Source organism: Lissotriton helveticus, chromosome 3_1 (genome assembly GCF_964261635.1).
Source record: "Lissotriton helveticus chromosome 3_1, aLisHel1.1, whole genome shotgun sequence".
Taxonomy (NCBI): domain Eukaryota; kingdom Metazoa; phylum Chordata; class Amphibia; order Caudata; family Salamandridae; genus Lissotriton; species Lissotriton helveticus.
In genome coordinates, this window is record NC_136061.1 from 319,887,425 (window position 1) to 319,909,390 (window position 21,966).

The following is a 21,966-nucleotide window of genomic DNA, read 5'->3' on the forward strand; positions in this document are numbered from 1 at the left end:
CCTATACCTAACCTAAAATGTACACATATGTTCCTATCAGTCACTCCTATGGAAGGCCTCATCAATCCTGGAGGCAGAGTGCTTGGCAATATGTGAGATGGTGCTCTGGCATGAGCTGAGCCTGTCTGCAGCTTTCGGAACAATGTCCTTTAGCCGTTTCATGATACTGCCATACTATATACTCTTAAGTGCATTATAATCCTCGCGGTTAAATGCTATCTTGGGTTTGGCTTTATCAAAACATGTCGAGTAAGGTGTCATACGAATTGGAATACTACCCCCTCGCCAGTTCTGGCGACGGGGGTAGCATTCCACCCTTCTAGAGGGACACGACATGTACCTAGCCTGAACCCCGGTTAAAGTTAAACAGAACCCCAGCATCACAAGATGGATGCTGCCATCACAGACACAAGTCTGACCTCCTGCTGCTGGGAGTCCTTCCAGCGAGGGCAGCTTGGACAAAGGGTTTCCTGCCTGGGGAGGTGCTAGCACCACCCCAGACAGGATTTTGTGTATTGGGTAGGACAGGGCTGAATAGAATCAGACATGCCTGGGGCACACAAGGTGTCCCTGTGCATAGGCCAGTTCAAACCGGTGCTGGGGCTTTCCTGCCCCAGTCCTGGCGCGAAACTGGACAAAGGAAAGGGGGTGTAACCACTCCCCTTCCTGGTTCCACCCAGAGGAGGGACCTAGTAGGTGGTCCGGCCCCCCAAATTCGAATAAGAGTGGGAGCTGTGTCCTGAGACTTCAGATCATCCTGAATCAACTTGAAATACAGAAGAAGACTGGACTTCGACATTCTGCTGCTCAGAAGACGGAAGAGAATCTCCCTTGTGGCCAAGGAGTGACCACCCTGTGAACACAGGCACCAACCAGCAACTCGATGTCTGCTTTGCCGCCGCCTCCCGCCGGAGCCCGAGCCCAGAGCCTGACAAGACCCAGACTCCCAGACTTCTCACCGCCCGATCCACAGTCCCTGCGAAGAAGGGACCCGTGGAGGCATCGAGAGACGTGGGACCGGACCTCTTGAAAGACCCCCGAAACGCTGACTGGGCAGCATCAGAGGCACCCTCGACGCTGTGCTTTGGGGTTTGAGAAGCCCTAACCTCGAGCAGCCCTTGCACCAAAGATCAGCCCCCCAGCATCTCCACGATCTGCGTGGGGCCCTTCTGCACCATGCCACTCGACGCGCCATCCCGGCCACTTGCCACGTGGCTAGCGGCCATCTTGGCGACGAAACCTTCAACTTTCACTGCAGGTCTGGTTGCTCCAGACTTGCCCTTGCTCCTGTAAAAGGGAGCACCCGCTCTAACCTTGCTGGTCTGAGAAACAAGCCTTTTCCGATTCTTGCATGGCTTGCATTAGCCAAGGCCTGTTTGCTTCCATCCGGTTGCCGATACCGCCAACAGCGAGAAGTCTGCGTGGGACAGCTCGTGACCGACTCCTGGACGTCTTCGACCCTTCGTGTCCACGTGGCTGCAGAGAGAAGCTACACCTTGACACCTGTTTGCACCCGACATCGCCTGGTTCCCCTCTGGTTCCACGGTAGTCACTGGCTAGTGACTTTGAACATTGTCCCCTCTGCTTTCAGGTCTTCACCTCTTCAGATCCACCCTTGGATCCACCGGAACTCTTCACATCGAGCCGCCTGCAGCATCTTCAGCTCCAAGCACCATCGACCTGCGTGACGAAACCCGACACTACTTCGACCCTGTGCACCCGCTTCCTGTGGGTGAGGTAACTCAGCTCCGCCGGTGTTCCCACATTGGTACACACCTCTAGGGCCTGTGTCTAAAGTGTCAGCTTTCTAGGTCACTCGGAAGGTTCCTTAATAACTAACTTTGTAACTTTTACGCACCATTGACATTGCATTGGTATTGCGTGCACTTTCCGCACTGCACCCGAGTCCCGCGGGCCTTTCCCGACTTCTTCACTGCTAGTCCCGATCAGCTCCAGCGATTCCCCAGGCCCTAGGCCTCTTCACTTTCCTCATAGTGGTTCTTATACCACTATTTTAGTATATGGTTTAGGTGGCCCCTAGGGCTCATCCATATTCGTGCAACTTTTGTGTATTTAAACTGTGTTTTGTTTTAACGCTTGTGCTTCTGTGCTCATAAAGAGTATAGGGTATCTTTTGAGAAATAAATCTATATATATTTTCAATATATATCTGTGTGGTGTCCTTTCATTTGGTATTCAAGGGATTGTGTATGGTAAAACAGCTTGCTTCACATGCCTTTACAGAGTTCAGCCTAAGACTGCTTAGTCCATGCTACCCCTAGGATAGCTTGTCTATAAGGTTGACTTTACAACCTGCACCATAAGGGTTGCTTGGCATGGTACAAGGTGATCACTAGAACTAGTGAGCAGCATATACCAGGCCAACTTCTCACATTGGTGAGCAGCGGATTGGGATTTGAGCTTGCTGTTGTTTTACCATTACAATCTTTGGAAATATCATTTGAAAGATCATACAGGTACCTGATAGGTACACTAAAACAAGACTAGATATACTTAAGTTCTACTGAACTTAGTTGTTGTAGAGGATAGGGAGTAGCACACCCTGACTACAAATACTAGATAGGTTTTGTAGGAAAACACAAGTGTAGGTAGATTGCAACACATCCACCACACTAGAGCAATGTCTGGAGCAGAGGGATCCACTGGACCCAACTCTGTTGAGAGTGACCCTCCAAGGGCACCATCCAAATTTGCTATCTTTCCATTTAAGGAACTGAGGCAACTGTGTTCCATGAGAGGAATCAAAACAGGTCCTACTCCTACAGCAGGACACCTCAGAGAGCTGTTAGACCAGTCTGAAGCTCTGAAGAACTCCAAACCAGGCCCCTCAGGGACTGGTGAGGAAGTTTCTCCTTCTGAAGATGATAACCCTGATGCCCCTGCCCCTGTCATACAGATAGATGAGGAAGACCAGACCCCTGGGAATACTCAGCCTGAGGAAGAGGAAGAGGAGGAGGAGGAGGAAGAAAGTGATTCTGATGATGGTAGAAATAGCCAGGTGTTAGTCAGCAGGCTTAACCAGGCTAACTTAAGCTTATTTGGGACTGAAGGTGGGTCCAACCTATCCAGACCCCCAAATGGACTTAACCAGGAGCATAGGAGGAGGAGGAATCACTCAGGTGAATCCAATACTTCCCATGTTTCTAGAGGTTCTCATGGCAACTCCAGAAGGGAGTTGACTAGCCCTCAGAGAAGGGAACATGAGGCCAAAATGAGAGAGGCTGAACTTAGGATCCAGAGGCAAGAGTTAGAAGTTGCCCTGGCCAAAGAGAAACTTGCTAGAGCAAGGCAGCCTAGAGAGAGTGGATTAGAATCCACTGGTGGCAGCACTATCCCTAAGGATAAAGACAGGTCCTATGACAATAGAAACCTGAGTAAGATTGTGCCCCCCTACAAAGTTGGGGATGATATCCACAAATGGATGACTGCACTTGAGAGAGCTTGCAAAGTACAGCAGGTCCCTCAGGAGCAGTGGGCAGCAATCTTGTGGCTCTCCTTTGAAGGTAGAGGCCGAGACAGACTCCTCACAGTTAGTGATGGGGATTCTAGAAACTACCTGGTCCTGAAGAGTGCTCTGATTGATGGGTTAGGCTTAATCACTGAACAGTACATGTTAATGTTCAGAGATACCCAGAAGACACAGACTCAGGACTGGTCTGAATTTGTTGAATGTGCCACTAAGGCTCTGGAGGGCTGGTTGCTGGGAAGTAAGGTTACTGACTATACAGGATTGTATAATTTAATTATGAGAGAGCAAATCTTAAGTAATTGTCAAAATCAGCTTCTACATCAGCACCTGGTTGACTCTGATCTGACCTCCCCACAAGAATTGGGTAGGAGGGCAGACAAATGGGTCAGAACCAGAATCAGGCCTAAGAACCAGGGTGGTGACCAAAAGAAAGAGACTACCAAGCCTCAAGAGAAGGGTGGGGATAAAAGTAAGGAAAAGACTTCCCCAGGGCCCCAAAACTCCAAGGATGGGGGTGGGTCCCAAGACACTTCTTCAACCCAGAAAAAGCCTTATTGTCATGCCTGTAAACAGGTTGGGCATTACAAAACAGACAGCTGTTGTCCCAAGAATGGCAATAAAGAGAATATACCTCCAAAGCCAGCTCCAACACCTCCTGTTACTGTCAGCAGTAATCCCCCAGGAAGTGGGAGCACACCCAGGAATCTGGGTGGGTTTACTTTTGGAGGACAGGTGGAATCTGGCCTATCCAGGTCCCCTAACTCAGATACTCTTGTCTATGAGACTGGCATGGGGTTTGCCAATTTCACTGCTTGCCCAAACACTTTGAGCAAGTATAGACAGGAGCCCCTCATCAATGGCTTGAAAGTTGAGGCCTTTAGAGACACAGGGGCTAGCATCACCATGGTGGCTGAATGTCTAGTCCCCTCAAGGCAACTTTTACCTGATGCCACATATCAGGTGACAAACATTGATGGAATAGAAACCAAACATCCCATGGCAGTAGTCAATCTTAGCTGGGGAGGTGTCACTGGCCCAAAGAGAGTGGCAGTGTCAGCAAACTTGCCTGTAGATTGCCTACTTGGTAATGATTTGGAAATCTCAGCCTGGGCTGAGGTTGAACAGGAAACCCATTCTAGAATGGTAAATCTACATGGAAAGGTTAGTGGGGCTGTGATGGCTACAGCCCCAATCCAAGATGTCCTTCCTGAAAAGGTTGGTAGGGCTGAGCAAACCTCAGCCCCATCTTTAGCTAACTTCCCTCCTGAAAAGATTAGCAGGGCTGTGATGGTAACAGCCCATACCCAAACTGAGTCTCCTCCTGAAAAGGTTGGTGGGGCTGTGATGGCCACAGCCCAAACTCAAACTGATACATGTGTTGTGAAGCCTGAAAAGATGGATCACTCCACACAAACAGAGAGCATTGAGGAGGAAGAGAAATCTCCCTCCCACCAGACTTTAGGAAAGGATCAGCCTCCTCAGGGAACTGATCTCACCCCTGATGAAGGAACTGTCCCAGAGGTAGTCAGGCCTAGCCTGGCAGAGCCTCTGATGTCAGTGGACCCTTCTCAGGTGGGACCCAGTCTGGAGCAGGTATCCTGCCCCTCTCTACCTTGCCTTACTCAGCCCAGGGCTGCCGAGGACAAGAAGGACAGTGAGCCCCAAAGGGCCCCCTGTCAAATAAAGCACCCCCATCAACATATTAGGGGCACCAAAGCTAGCAGCCCTAGCCAGGTGAAAACTTTAAAAACTCCTGAGGGATCCCCCTTAAAATTAGTTAGGGACCTCCCACAGATGAATTCTGTTGGGCACAGCCAAACCTGGGACCCAAAGGGCCCAAACCTGACCTGTCCCTCCAGTAAGACAACAGAAGGGACCCAGCCTCCAGCTTTAGGTAGCCAGAGGTTGACCCTGAGAGCACAGTGCAACTCAGTCAAAGAAAGAAAGGCCTACATGGTGGAAAGGGATTGGAGGAAGCTGAGTCCTACAGAGGAATCTCACTTCAGTACTCCATCTCAACATCAGCCTTTAACTTTGCCAAGACACACCACAGGTAGAGATTCCCTATGGCGGAGACCCTCAGATACCCTTAGGGTGAGGGATTGCTTAGTGGACCATGAGACAGGGGGTAACCAAGCCAGAGCTGGTACTTCCTTATATGGCCACTTAGGCAATATAGGCTTACCTGGTCAAGGAGAGCCTTATCTCCTTTCGTTTGGGGGGGGGTTGTGTAGGAAGGTGGATATCTGACTATGGTTACCCCCAAACTTTTTGCCCGGTGTTTAGCTGGTTTTTGTCTTTAGTTGGCCTGGGATCCTGCTATTCAGGGCCCCAGGCTAATTGCTCTCTCCTTAAAATGGACTCCATGTACCTTAGGTACATACACAATTGGAATTGGCTCACCTTATTGGCCCCTGTAACAGTGTACCCAGGTACCCAGGGCATAGGTGCTTCCAAGGCCTACCAGGGGCTGCAGCATGTATTATGCCACCCCTGGCCGGGCCTCCATATTTGACACAACTGGCTGATCACTCAGCTGGGGTAAGTCGGTGTAACCACCCCTTACTTAGGTGTAGTATGCCTATACCTAACCTAAAATGCACACATATGTTCCTATCAGTCACTCCTATGGAAGGCCTCATCAATCCTGGAGGCAGAGTGCTTGGAAATATGTGAGATGGTGCTCTGGCATGAGCTGAGCCTGTCTGCAGCTTTCGGAACAATGTCCTTTAGCTGTTTCATGATACTGCCATACCATATAATCTTAAATGCATTATAATCCTCGCGGTTAAATGCTATCTTGGGTTTGGCTTTATCAAAACATGTCGAGTAAGGTGTCATACGAATTGGAATACTACCCCCTCGCCAGTTCTGGCGGCGGGGGTAGCATTCCACCCTTCTAGAGGGACACGACATGTACCTAGCCTGAACCCCGGTTAAAGTTAAACAGAGCCTCAGCATCACAAGATGGATGCTGCCATCACAGACACAAGTCTGACCTCCTGCTGCTGGGAGTCCTTCCAGCGAGGGCAGCTTGGACAAAGGGTTTCCTGCCTGGGGAGGTGCTAGCACCACCCCAGACAGGATTTTGTGTATTGGGTAGGACAGGGCTGAATAGAATCAGACATGCCTGGGGCACACAAGGTGTCCCTGTGCATAGGCCAGTTCAAACCGGTGCTGGGGCTTTCCTGCCCCAGTCCTGGCGCGAAACTGGACAAAGGAAAGGGGGTGTAACCACTCCCCTTCCTGGTTCCACCCAGAGGAGGGACCTAGTAGGTGATCCGGCCCCCCAAATTCGAATAAGAGTGGGAGCTGTGTCCTGAGACTTCAGATCATCCTGAATCAACTTGAAATACAGAAGAAGACTGGACTTCGACATTCTGCTGCTCAGAAGACGGAAGAGAATCTCCCTTGTGGCCAAGGAGTGACCACCCTGTGAACACAGGCACCAACCAGCAACTCGACGTCTGCTTTGCTGCCGCCTCCCGCCAGAGCCCGAGACCCGAGCCTGACAAGACCCAGACTCCCAGACTTCTCACCGCCCGATCCACAGTCCCTGCGAAGAAGGGACCCGTGGAGGCATCGAGAGATGTGGGACCGGACCTCTTGGAAGACCCCCGAAACGCTGACTGCGCAGCATCAGAGGCACCCTCGACGCTGTGCTTTGGGGTTTGAGAAGCCGTAATCTCGAGCAGCCCTTGCACCAAAGATCAGCCCCCCAGCATCTCCACGATCTGCGTGGGGCCCTTCTGCACCGTGCCACTCGATGCGCCATCCCGGCCACTTGCCACATGGCTAGCGGCCATCTTGGCGACGAAACCTTCAACTTTCACTGCAGGTCTGGTTGCTCCAGACTTGCCCTTGCTCCTGTAAAAGGGAGCACCCGCTCTGACCTTGCTGGTCCGAGTAACAAGCCTTTTTCGATTCTTACGTGGCTTGCATTAGCCAAGGCCTGTTTGCTTCCATCCGGTTGCCGACACCGCCAACAGTGAGAAGCCTGCGTGAGACAGCTCGTGACCAACTCCTGGACGTCTTTGACCCCTCGTGTCTACGTGGCTGCAGAGAGAAGCTACACCTCGACGCCTGTTTGCACCCAACATCGCCTGGTTCCACTCTGGTTCCACGGTAGTCACTGGCTAGTGACTTTGAACATTGTCCCCTCTGCTTTCAGGTCTTCACCTCTTCAGATCCACCCTTGGATCCACCGGAACTCTTCACATCGAGCCGCCTGCAGCATCTTCAGCTCCAAGCACCATCGACCTGCGTGACGAAACCCGACACTACTTCGACCCTGTGCACCCGCTTCCTGTGGGTGAGGTAACTCAGCTCCGCCGGTGTTCCCACACTGGTACACACCTCTAGGGCCTGTGTCTAAAGTTTCAGCTTTCTAGGTCACTTGGAAGGTTCCTTAATAACTAACTTTGTAACTTTTACGCACCATTGACATTGCATTGGTATTGCGTGCACTTTCCGCACTGCACCCGAGTCCCGCGGGCCTTTCCCGACTTCTTCACTGCTAGTTCCGATCAGCTCCAGCGATTCCCCAGGCCCTAGGCCTCTTCACTTTCCTCATAGTGGTTCTTATACCACTATTTTAGTATATGGTTTAGGTGGCCCCTAGGGCTCATCCATATTCGTGCAACTTTTGTGTATTTAAACTGTGTTTTGTTTTAACGCTTGTGCTTCTGTGCTCATAAAGAGTATAGGGTATCTTTTGAGAAATAAATCTATATATATTTTCAATATATATCTGTGTGGTGTCCTTTCATTTGGTATTCAAGGGATTGTGTATGGTAAAACAGCTTGCTTCACATGCCTTTACAGAGTTTAGCCTAAGACTGCTTAGTCCATGCTACCCCTAGGATAGCTTGTCTATAAGGTTGACTTTACAACCTGCACCATAAGGGTTGCTTGGCATGGTACAAGGTGATCACTAGAACTAGTGAGCAGCATATACCAGGCCAACTTCTCACACCAAGGACAAGGCACATCTCATGGACAAGGCACAGACCAAGGACAGGGCATCCGCAAAGGACAGGACACCACCCACGGACACAGCTCCTCCCAAGGACAGGGCATCCCCCAAGGACAGGGACACTACCAAGGAGCGGGCCCCTACAAAGGACAGGGCACAAACAAGGGACAGGGCAATCCCCAAAGGACAGGTCACCCCCCAAGGACAGGAACACTCCCAAGGAGCACGCCCCTACAAAGGACAGGGCACCCCCCAAGGACATGGTACCCTCCAAGGACAGGGACACTCCCATGCAGCGGACCCCTACAAAGGACAGGGCATCCCCCAAGGACAGGGCACCCCCCCCAAGGACAGGGACACTCCCATGGAGCGGACCCCTACAAAGGACAGGGCACATCCCAAGGACAGAGCACCTCCCAGGGACAAAGCACCGCCCGCGGATAAGGCACATTTCAAAGACAGGACACCTCCGAAGGCCAAGGCGTCTACCACAGCCAAGGCACCTCCCTGGGAACAGGCACCTCCCAGGGCCAAGTTGTCTCCGATGGACAGGACATCCACCAAGGCCAGACATCCATCACTCATGCGTCCCCTAAAGCTGGTGTTGTTGAAGGAACGTAAACAACATGTGTCAGAGGTGGAGTCCCCCCATACCTCTACTCCCATCCACACCCCGGTGAAGCAGAGGAAGGAGTACACTGTTGTTGCATCTCCCATTACACATGATGCAGAGGGCAGAAGGCAGGGCAAGAGCAAGCATCAAGCAGGGTCCAGCACGTCCCCAGAGAGCAGACCCCCACCAGCACATGATCCGCACTCTGATGGGTGATGTTTCAGATGAGCCCAAAAACATACCAGTCCAGTCATGTCTAGGGTGCCCTTGCAAATCCCAAAGAAATGGAAACACACACCGGTGACACCTGACCACCCCAATGTCGCTCCAGTACAGCTGTCCCCAGCTCCCAGAGCCACCCTGCCTCCTGGCCCATACAGCCCTGTAGATCATCATTTCAGTGGTCCTAGTCGGTCAGCTGCAGTTCACTCTCATGTGTCAGATAGTGGCACTGTGTCTGTTGTTCGCTGTCATGCATCATGTAGTAGCACGGTGTCAGTTGTGCCCTCTCCTGTTTCAGGTACTGCCACTGTGTGTGTCATCCACTCTCATGTCTCAGACGCTGGCATGGTATTTGTTGGTCACTGTCCAGGGACAGGTCCTGCCAGTGTGTCTGGGTCTGTCGCTCATGTGTCAGTCACTAGAGCTGTGGCTGTTTCTCACACTCCTGTATCAGGTCCTGCCAGTGTGTCTGGGTCTATCGCTCATGTGTCAGTCACTAGAGCTGTGGCTGTTTCTCACACTCCTGTATGTTATGTTATGTTAAATAATTTTCTCTAGCGCACAGCTGCCCCAGCAAAGGGGCGTCCCGGTGCTGCAAGATATCGAAAAACACACATAGCAGGTCAAGTCGTACCGAACGTCACCAGACCAGTAGACTACGCTGAAGGGAAGAGGAAGGTTTTAGTAGCTTTCCTAAAGGAGGCAGGCCAAAGCCTGAATTTGTACAGGCAGCGAGTTCCATAGCCTAGCAGCCAGACAGCGGAACGAGCGGCCACCTACACGGCATAATTTTCGCTCGAGGGACAACAGCCAGATGTTGCCCCAACGAGCGAAGCTGCCGGGCGGGACATAAGGAATCAGAAGGTCGCTCAGTATCTCAGGGCTGGCAGGTTTCAGGATCTTGAAGGATAGACATATTGATTTAAAATGGATCTGCTTTTCCATAGGAAGCCAGGGCAGCCCACGAATAGTGCCACCCATAGGACAAGAGCGCGGAAGACCCACCAACATTCTAGCTGCAGAGTTTTGAACACGTTGCAGCCAAAGTATTTCCGCTTTATTAGCCCCTAAAAGAAGGGAGCTCGCATTGTCCAAACGCGATAATATAGTTGCCTGCACGATTAGCTGTCGAACTGACAGATCAAAAAATTTCAGAAGATGTTTAAGATCTCGTAGTAGACCTACACAGGTGGCGGCTACTTTCTTTGTGTGGGTTTGGAAACTAAGAGTAGAATCCATCCAGACACCAAGATTTTTTACCACTGTCTTGGGCGTAGGCATGTTTCCTAGGGCCGACGGCCCCAATGCTCACTCCACAAAGTAGCATGTTTTCCAACTAACAAAACCTCCGATTTGTTAGCATTTAATTGCAAACAATTGGCCATCCATTTGGCTGCCGCCGCCATCCCATCTCTAAATTTGATGGCCGTTGTAGAGGGCCCTTCAGCTAAGGTAACAACAAGCTGCATGTCCTCTGCATATGAGACCAAGGTAAGGTCCCACTGTTTAGCGACAGCAGCCAGAGGCTGAACATAGAGATTGAACAGTGATGGACTCAGTGCTGAGCCCTGAGGGACCCCCTGCCCGATGAAGTGGGTCTGGGAGAGGAACGGGGGGTGGACACTCGGAAAGATCTATCCGTCAAAAAAGATCTGAACCATTCCAAGGCCAACCCTGTGACCCCGCTGCCTCTTATCGCAGAAGAAGGATGCCATGTGACACTGTATCAAAGGCGGCGCTGAGATCTAACAGAAACAGCGCCGCACTTTGACCGGCATCAAGAATAGACCGGAGATGTTCAATTGTAGCCAAAAGAGCTGTTTCCGTGCTATGGCCCGGTCGAAAACCATTCTGCAATGGGTCCAGGGTCTTCTTGGAGCTCAAGAATTGAGTCAGCACATTATTGACATGCGCTTCTGCAATCTTGGCCACCCAAGGGAGAAGAGATATAGGTCTAAAATTCTCGGGTTTAGAGGAGTCTAACGTGGGCTTTTTAAGAATGGGTGACACCCATGCCTGTTTCCATGAAACCGGCACAGTAGCGGTAGCAAAGGATGAGTTAAGTATTTGACAAAGCGGCTCCCGCAAGATCGGGAGTGACTCACTAAATTGAGAGGGCTTCAGAGGATCAGTGGGTGAACCGGTTTTAATTCTACCACTCAGTCTGGTGAACTCCTCCTTGGAGATGTTCGGAATTGCAGATAACATCGGACGAGTCCCATCACAAAAAGACGAGGAGACGGAATACGAAGGGACCTGTGGAAAGGATTGATAGATGGTTCGTACTTTTTCCACAAAGAAAGTCGCAAGCTCATCACACTGCTGCTCAGACACTATAACATTAGGAAATAAGGAACCCGGTCACTGTTTAGTTCTGCCTCTTTTTTTATCTTGTGCAGAATATCACTCTAAGGTAATTAATCCTTGGGTGATGTATATACTTTTTTTTGAGTAATACAAGTTACATCACTTTTTTTTAAGATTTCTGAAAACAGTCTGAGGTTTTTTCGCTGCCATACAAAAACATACATTTTTACATTTACTATTATAAACACTTTTTACAATACACAATTGAGATACAATTATCAGTTAGACAATACATTTACCACAGAACATTTTTACAAAACTTCAAATTTGTACCCTATCAACTACTTCTACTCCCAGACCTACGTTATCCTAATTCTATCTAGTCTAGGACTGGTCACGCAAAGGCAGAAAGCTTGATATGCATTTTTTTCATCTATTGCATTTAAGAGGTTTTTCTAGGGCCTTTTGCGGAAAGAGCATTCGTATTTACGACCAATGTGCCAAAGCCGACGCGTTTCCAAGCCCGTATCTCATTTATCGGGCTTTTCTTCAGGGCTTTTAGTTGGGTACCTGTGTGAAAATAGGGGGACATATTTTAATGTGGGACCTTCAATTAAACCATCACTGAAAGGGAGTTGTTTGCACTTATTTTTTTACCTTCCTGTGTTGTATATGCAAATATGGTATTTCGTTGTTTTGACTCTTGGCTGGTGTTTTGCTTTATGCTGTAAGGGAGAAGACAGAAAATGTGTCTATTTTCTGTTAAGGGGACATTGTGTCGCAAGATTTTGTTTTACACAAGGAATTGCCCACAATGTAACTTATATTGATTTCAGTTTCAATCCTGTTGCTACATGTCCTCTGTGTAGGGAATTCTACGACTCTGCATGAAGTGGCTCTCAGGGTTCTGCAACATTAAAACAGTGCGGTTTTCAATTGTTTGCACTGATTATTTGTTCAAGGCTGAACAGGTTATTTTGAAAGGCTATAACTTACTTGGCATTTGCAGTATGTGAACAGCGCGCCAAACTATCATTTTGGGGAGGGCGTCGCCTTTTCTTTTTTCTGTTTTGCCGCATCCACTGTGGAATTAAAGTTCGTCAAGTTTAACGACTTGTTTGTTTAAACAACCGGGATGAATATTTGTCTTTCTCTACTCCGTGTGAGCTTTTACCTGCAATATCCGTGTGTAGCTGCTTGTGTCAGCCGGTTTTCTTCCCGAATGAGTGTTTGTTTGTTCAGGTCACATGACCTATTTAAGCACTCACGTCATGTGATTAGGTGGTTGTGGGACAATTGGCAATTGAAAATTGCAAAGTATGTAGACGTATTTTTAAAGCCATTCATGAGTGAGGTCAAGTCCTATATTAAAGATACGGCAGACTTCATCAACAAAATCGAAAATTTACCATTTGATGAGCATAATGAGTTGTTGGTGACATTTGACCTCAACTCGTTATACACACATATCCCCCCGGAAGAGGGATTAGAAGCCATCGAGTTCTTCTTAGACACAAGGCCAAATCCACAAAGAGTTCCCACTAAATTCATAATCGAGCTGGCCAGCTTAGCACTAAAACGGAACTTTTTCAGATTCATGGATACCTTCTACATGCAGGTGAAGGGGACCGCCATGGGGTGTCCTTATGCCCCGGAGATGGCGCTCCTCTTCATGGCTCTGTATGAGGAGCGATTCATCTATCAGAATAATCCATATAGCGATCACATTGCAAAATGGTATCGCTATATCGATGACGTCTGGTGCCAGTGGAGAGGCACGGAAACACAACTGACTTAATTCCACGAGTGGTTGAATAACAGGCACCCAGACATAAAATTCAGTATGACTCACAGCAATACACGTCTGACATTCCTTGATGTTGAAGTCTTCCCCCAGAACAACGAATTGGCAACTACTTTACATCGCAAAAAAACAGATAAAAACACCATCCTCCATTATTGGAGTTTCCACCCACAGAGCCTAAAAGACAATCTGCCATACAGCCAGTTGCTGCGAATCAGACGCAATTGCTCTAGGAAAGAAGACTATCTAATACATGCAGAAACGCTGTGTGAACAGCTAAGAAAAAGAGGGTACCCCCAAAAAATGTTAAAACATGCAACTAAGCGTGCATGGTTCACTCCTAGAGAGGTCCTACTAACAAAAAGAGACAAAAAACCACTTGAACAATTGGTCTGCGTCTCAACTTATGGTCCACTTACCAACAAATTTAAATCAATTGTCCTGAAAAATTGGCATTTATTGTCCAATCTTGAAATTCGTTTTGCCAAACCCATGTTCTCACTAAAAAAAAACAAGAATATAGGACAACAAATAATTAGGGCTGATCTAGGTACATCTAAAGTCAAAAGTGATTTACGTACCCTATGGAATCTAGACCCGCTAAAAGGCCACCACAAATGTGGTACCTGTGTATCTTGTGCCAGTACCATTGAGGGTACAACGTTTGAACATAACGCCATCAAATGGACCCACAACGAATTTACAAACTGTAAAAGCAAAAATATTGTATATGTAATAATTTGAACATGCGACAAATTGTACATTGGGAAAACGAACCAACAGATCACACAGAGAATGGCCCAACAACGGTCTAGAATAAAACAAAAAGTGTTGAACGCACCAATGGTCCAGCACTTTATTGACCTGGGCCACACAGAAAGAGACCTAAGATGGTCCGTACTTTCAGGAATAAAGGCTCCTCCACGTGGAGGCAATGTGGAAACTTTACTGCTAAAAAGAGAAACTTATCTAATCATGAAATATGACTGCGTGAGTGCGGGACTGAACGAATATGGTGAATGTTAAAATTTAAAAACAGGTCCTATGTAACATGACCACTTGCCAGAAATGCGTGGTAACCACTTTCATCCCAAAAGGGGTAATTTGCGCAATGAAACTGAAGACTACATGTCCCACAACCACCTAATCACATGACGTGAGTGCTTTTAAATAGGTCATGTGACCTGAACAAACAAACACTCATTCGGGAAGAAAACCGGCTGACACAAGCAGCTACACCCGGATATTGCAGGTAAAAGCTCACACGGAGTAGAGAAAGAAAAATATTCATCCCGGTTGTTTAAACAAACAAGTCGTTAACTTGACGAACTTTAATTCCACAGTGGATGCAGCAAAACAGAAAAAAGAAAAGGCGACGCCCTCCCCAAAATGATAGTTTGGCGCGCTGTTCACATACTGCAAATGCCAAGTAAGTTATAGCCTTTCAAAATAACCTGTTCAGCCTTGAACAAATAATCAGTTCAAACAATTGAAAACCGCACTGTTTTAATATTGCAGAACCCTGAGAGCCACTTCATGCAGAGTCGTAGAATTCCCTAAACAGAGGACATGTAGCAACAGGATTGAAACTGAAATCAAGGTAAATTACATTGTGGGCCTAAACTGAAAATAGACACATTTTCTGTCTTCTCCCTTACAGCATAAAGCAAAACGCCAGCCAAGAGTCAAAACAACGAAATACCATATTTGCACATACAACACAGGAAGGTAAAAAAATAAGTGCAAACAACTCCCTTTCAGTGATGTTATAATTGAAGGTCCCACATTAAAATATGTCCCCCTATTTTCACACAGGTACCCAACTAAAACCCCTGAAGAAAAGCCCGATAAATGAGATACAGGCTTGGAAACGCGTCGGCTTTGGCACATTGGTCGTAAATACGAATGCTCTTTCCGCAAAAGGCCCTAGAAAACCTCTTAAATGCAATAGATGAAAAAAATGCATATAAAGCTTTCTGCCTTTGCGTGACCAGTCCTAGACTAGATAGAATTAGGATAACGTAGGTCTGGGAGTAGAAGTAGTTGGTAGGGTACAAATTTGAAGTTTTGTAAAAATGTTTTGTGGTAAATATATTGTCTAACTGATAATTGTATCTCAATTGTGTATTGTAAAAAGTGTTTATAATAGTAAATGTAAAAATGAATGTTTTTTGTATGGCAGCGAAAAAACCTCAGACTGTTTTCAGAAATCTTAAAAAAAAGTGATGTAACTTGTATTACTCAAAAAAAAGTATATACATCACCCAAGGATTAATTACCTTAGGGTGATATTCTGCACAAGATGAAAAAAAGAGGCAGAACTAAACAGTGACCGGGTTCCTTATTTCCTAATGTTGAAGACGTTGTCCTACCCAGCCACAGTGAAGGACACAACCCCACTTCCTATATAAGCAGACACTATGACAGGCATAGTCGCTTTCTTAGTCCTGAGATCATTAAAGATCTTAAAAATACATTTTGCTGCGTTGGGACTAGACCTTATTTCATTTGCATAGAAAGTCGCACGAGCAGTACAAATAGATCTATGATAGAGCTTAATTTGAGCAAGATAGCTTAGTTTTTTCTCATATTCATAATCCCTTCTCCAGTCTCGTTCAGCTTTTTTGCATGCTTTTCTAAGAACCATCAATGAGTCATTGTACCTGGGATTGATGTTAGAAGTGCGACCCTTAACCCATCTAGCAGGAATGAAAATATCTAAACCCTTTCTAATCCAGTCGCAAAACAAGTTATAGTCCACCTCGGGATCCGACCGGTCTCGCAGGGGGTTGGCAGTGAGGAAGGCATGAGAGTCTTCTAGCCTCAGCTTATGCCATGGACGTCTAAAGACCGGTTTGCCTGTGTCTAAATTAAAAGGCTCTGTGACCGATACCGACATCTCTACCAAGGAATGATCGGTCCAGCCCATGGGCTTAGGCAGTTCAATGTTCATGGATTGTATGTTGGAAAAAATAGGGTCTAATAGATGACCAGCTACATGCGTGGGGCCTGACGGTGTACAGTCATAATATCGAGTCTTTTATTTCGACTGGACAGAATATCGAGTAAAAAATATAGAATGGACATAATATCGACTAGACATAATATAGACAACAAAAATATCGACTAGAGAAAATTAATATCGAATAGAATGGACATAATATCGAATCAAAAATATAGAATGGACATAATATCGACTAGACATAATATAGACAACAAAAATATCGAATTTAAGGTAAGTTAATAATAATTTTTATTTTTTGTGTAATATAAGTCTGTAGCGGGTTGTGGGTTTATAGGGGAATAGGGTGGGAAGTAATTTAATTCTAATTAATTAAATATGTTAATTTATTTATTGATATATATTTAGAATTAATTGTTAAATAATTATTAATTGGTAATTAATTAAAATATAATTGGTAATTAATTATAATTGATTAATTGATAAATATTTTAATTTTAGTAATTTATTTTCTGTAGCGGGTTGTGGGTTTATAGGGGAATAGGGTGGGAAGTAATTTAATTATAATTAATTAAATATGTTAATTTATTTATTGATATTTATTTAGAATTAATTGTTAATTAATTATTAATTGGTAATTAATTAAAATATAATTGGTAATTAATTAAAATTGATTAATTGATAAATATTTTAATTTTAGTAATTTATTTTCTGTAGCGGGTTGTGGGTTTATAGGGGAATAGGGTGGGAAGTAATTTAATTATAATTAATTAAATATGTTAATTTATTTATTGATAATTATTTAGAATTAATTGTTAATTAATTATTAATTGGTAATTAATTAAAATATAATTGGTAATTAATTATAATTGATTAATTGATAAATATTTTAATTTTAGTAATTTATTTTCTGTAGTGGGTTGTGGGTTTATAGGGGAATAGGGTGGGAAGTAATTTAATTATAATTTATTAAATATGTTAATTTATTTATTGATATTTATTTAGAATTCATTGTTAATTAATTATTAATTGGTAATTAATTAAAATATAATTGGTAATTGAAATTAATTTATTAATTTTTAAATTGTAAATTAATTTATTGTTAATAGGTAATTAATTAGTATGAGTAGGCAATTTTTATAATTAAATAATTTTATTTTGTATTTATAAATAAATATTTAATATTTTTATACACTTTTTTAATATTTTAATTATTTGTAATTGGTATTACTATTTATGTTATTTATATCTATTTGTGAAGTATTTACTTTCCCTACTATTGCACTCTCTGAAGTTGGAATAGTAATTTTAACCCCTACGCTATCCAACACTTTCCCTACTGTTGCACCCACTGGAGTGGGTATGCAACGTTTACAACGCTACTTTTACTATGCACTACCATTACAACAAAACTTTTAAATTGCAAAAACTTTTACAACGCATACATTTACAAAGCATGTTTTTAAAACGCAGATACCGGTACAACGCATACTATTACAATGTAAGTATTAGTAAGTATATAATTCTTTTTAAAAGGTTATATGTTTGGGATTTTGGGTAAAGGGGTATTTTTAGGGTTCAGGGTCAGTTTTCAGTTTTTGGGTAAAGGGGTATTTTTAGGGTTCAGGGTCAGTTTTCAGTTTTTGGGTAAAGGGGTATTTTTAGGGTTCAGGGTCAGTTTTCAGTTTTTGGGTAAAGGGGTATTTTTAGGGTTCAGGGTCAGTTTTCAGTTTTTGGGGTAAAGGGGTATTTTTAGGGATCAGGGTCAGTTTTCAGTTTTTATGTAAAGGGGTATTTTTAGGGTTCAGGGTCAGTTTTCGGGTAAAGGGGTATTTTTAGGGTTCAGGGTCAGTTTTCAGTTTTTGGGTAAAGGGGTATTTTTAGGGTTCAGGGTCAGTTTTCAGTTTTTGGGTAAAGGGGTATTTTTAGGGTTCAGGGTCAGTTTTCAGTTTTTGGGGTAAAGGGGTATTTTTAGGGTTCAGGGTCAGTTTTCAGTTTTTGGGTAAAGGGGTATTTTTAGGGTTCAGGGTCAGTTTTCAGTTTTTGGGGTAAAGGGGTATTTTTAGGGTTCAGGGTCAGTTTTCAGTTTTTGGGGTGAAGGGGTATTTTTAGGGTTCAGGGTCAGTTTTCAGTTTTTGGGGTAAAAGGGTATTTTTAGGGTTCAGGGTCAGTTTTCAGTTTTTGGGTAAAGGGGTATTTTTAGGGTTCAGGGTCAGTTTTCAGTTTTTGGGGTAAAGGGGTATTTTTAGGGTTCAGGGTCAGTTTTCGGGTAAAGGGGTATTTTTAGGGTTCAGGGTCAGTTTTCAGTTTTTGGGTAAAGGGGTATTTTTAGGGTTCAGGGTCAGTTTTGGGTTTTTGGGGTACAGGGGTACTTTGTAAAAATAAAGTAAAATTACATTTAAATTAAATTTATTTAATAAAATTAAATTATATTAAATTATATTATAATATTTTTTATTAATTTATATTCAAAAAATTATTATATACTTACCAATACTTACGTTGTAATGGTATGCGTTGTAAAGGTATATGCGTTGTAAAATCTTGCGTTGTAAATGTATGCGTTGTAAAAGTTTTTGCGTTGTAAAAGTTTTGTTGTAATGGTAGGCGTTGTAAAAGTATGCGTTGTAACGTCATACATCCCTGGAGTGGGAATAGTAATTTTAACCTCTACGCTATCCAGCGCTTTCCCTACTGTTGCACCCACTGGAGTGGGAGTAGTAAATTTTACCTCTACGCTATCCAACACTTTTGCTAATGTTGAACTCACTATAGTTGTAACAATAAATTTTAAACATTTTCTAAAATGTTATATATGTTTATTTAATAATATGTTTATATATATATATATATATATATATATATATATATATATATATATATATATATGTGTGTAATTTTTGGTGATATAATTTTTTTAATTATATAAATTATTTATTAAAATTACATTTTTTTATTAATTATTTCTAAGTTTATATTAAATATATTTATTACTATAATAGTTTTAACTTAATTTTAAGACATTTAAAAAAATCGATATTTTGACAGTCTATATTTTTGTAAGTCGATATTTTGGAGTCGATATTTTGGTACTTACCTGTTTGAAGATAGGGAGTCGATATTTTGTCAATCGATATTTTTGACTCGATATTTGTGTATCTCGATATTTGTGTCGTCGATATTATGTCAGTGATCCGGGCCTGACACTACTTGGACCAGCTGTAGCGCATCCAGGTCCGCTAGTAGACTACAGATGGCCCTATCCTGTGTAAGATCAAAATGGAGATTAAGATCTCCAAAAATACTAAAATTGGCAGATCCCACCACAAGCGTACTAACATTCTCCAAGAAAGCATCAATAAATTTAATAGCCGGCCCTGGAGGGCGGTAGACCAAAAGTGCAGGCTTATAGACACCCTAAAGCGAGCGCATTCGAAACCCTCAATGTCTTCCTTAAAGAGCGGGCAGGAATAGTGGGATTTAAAGATTACAGCAATGCCTCCCCCCTGGAGTCCCTATTTATAGTGCAAATGGAGTAACCCGAGGGGAGAGCGAGATTAGGTTCTGCTGTCATGTCATCCCTCAGCCAAGTCTTGCATATAGAAAATATAAGTCAGGACTTTCCTCTAAGACAAGGTCATAAACTTCCATGTAATGTTTAACTCGTGGCCTCAAATTCAGTTGAAGTATTTTTAGCTGGGCCTGTGATTGCCTATCCACTGCTTGCCGGGAGGGGCCAGGGTCAGAAATGCCAAAGCTGCACGCTGAACATTTCTGCTGAGTAGCCCCCACGTAAAACAGAGGTTCACCACATACACTAGTCCCTAAATTCAGTACCAAGAGTTCCTCCCTACCATAGCAAAGCAGTCCAGGCTGCTTCCGCCCAGGGGTCTTGGCGAGAGGCGACGTACAGGCGCGGCAAGCGCTGATGGGCTTGCCTTTGGCGCGCCCGCTGTGCGTTCTCTCTGAGGGAACCATTTTAAGCCTCCCTGTGTCAGACAACTAGAACGCTGCCCGCTCTGCTACCTCTAAGATGGCGGCGGTTTACGGCGGCGGTCCAGAGTGTTCCCAGCGTCTCTGCTCAGTCCTAGTCGACTGAGTGAGGTAGGTTACAACAACACGTGTAGTGTCAAGAGTGTGCAAGCGAATTAAAAAGCAAATAAGGTGGGAACACAAAATATTTAAAAACCAAAGGCTCCCGGCTTCTGCCTCAGGAGTCACAAGCTAGTGTGGCTATCAGGTCCTGCCAGTGTGTCTGGGTCTATCGCTCATGTGTCAGTCACTAGAGCTGTGGCTGTTTCTCACACTCCTTTATCAGGTCCTGCCAGTGTGTCTGGGTCTATCACTCATGTGTCAGTCACTAGAGCTGTGGCTGTTTCTCACACTCCTGTATCAGGTCCTGCCAGTGTGTCTGGGTCTATCGCTCATGTATCAGTCATTAGAACTGTGGCTGTTTCTCACACTCCTGTATCAGGTCCTGCCAGTGTGTCCGAAGCTACAGGGTCCCACACTCCACCTGATTCTGTGCTGTGAGGTGCAGTTCCCCGTGAAAGGAATGACAACTGGGAGCGGTGCCTGGCAACAGAGGGGGCAAGATGGCGGCGCCTGAATGGCCGGTGCAGAGAGCTTACGGCGAGGATGCCAGCCAGAATGGAATCCTCGACTTACACTAACGAGTAGCCCACCAGTAACCCACTAGTACCTGGCATTGCGAAGGGAAGCAAACTGAGGAGGAGAGAAGCGGAGAGATATGTGGCAGACCCTCGCTCGGATCGGGTCCTCGAGACGGCGTCTGTGGGCTGTATTGCGGGCGCTGGAGGCTGTCATCCCCAGCTGCTTCGAGCCGAGAGGTGGGCAGAGTCAGCGGCATTGGAAACAGCCGCGAAGCTCAACCCGGTGCAGGCAGAGGCGGGGGAGAAAGCAAGAATCCTGCTGTCCCGATTGTGGTTGCAGCTGGACAGATTACAATCAGCAGAGGCAGCACGGAAGCGTAATGGCGCCCAAACAGAACTCCAATTCCAAAATCGGTAATGCAAGGAAAAAAGCACCGAAAGACGAAGAGGAGGCGGAAATAACAGAACAGCAAAGAAAGAGACAGCAGGGTGCCCTCAAAACCCGTTAGGCTACAGCTACTTTTTTGGAATTATTAGTAAAGGCCGGTAAGGGGAAGGGGCAGAGGGACCTTGATGAAAGTACACCTGTGGGCGAACATAATACATCAGAGAACTCTGCCACACCCCTCCCTACACAAGTATTGGGGGAAGGAGCGCACAAGGAAGTAGGCTGTTTAAAAGAGACACTGTCTAGCAGCACAGAAAACGCGGCGAACTTGTGCGAAGCGGGGGCTAAACCTGCCGGAATAGAAGAAATCCCTGGCATGCTAGAAATCTTGTCAGAACCCCAAGAGTCTGGATTTGAAGATAAGGTTGGTGGGGCAATGGCGGGGGGTACTGGTGACAAGGAGAGTGAGCCTAGTGAGGCTTTCTTCTCAGTCTCTGAAGGCGGGGGAGAGTGGTGTGAAGAGGATGAAGAGCATAGCTCATGCGAGGAGACAGATACCGACCTTGAGAATGACTTGCCAGCAACTGCTATG

At 45.3% G+C, this 21,966-nt stretch overlaps 1 protein-coding gene across 6 annotated transcripts in view; it reads left to right on the plus strand.

The window, feature by feature from the left end:
• The window catches only part of LOC144822412 (multidrug and toxin extrusion protein 1-like), an 887,289-nt gene that overhangs the window by 278,819 nt on the left and 586,504 nt on the right, over window positions 1-21,966 (plus strand). The window contains exons 1-3 of one of the 6 annotated variants that reach the window (XM_078679894.1): window positions 14,633-14,663; window positions 14,755-14,840; window positions 14,930-15,011. The exons of the other annotated variants lie outside the window; for them this stretch is intronic. Coding sequence (XP_078536020.1) covers window positions 14,758-14,840; window positions 14,930-15,011 — 165 coding nt within the window. The 5' untranslated portion in view covers window positions 14,633-14,663; window positions 14,755-14,757. Of the gene's footprint in view, window positions 1-14,632; window positions 14,664-14,754; window positions 14,841-14,929; window positions 15,012-21,966 lie in introns of those variants that run through there. 6 annotated transcript variants of the gene reach the window in all.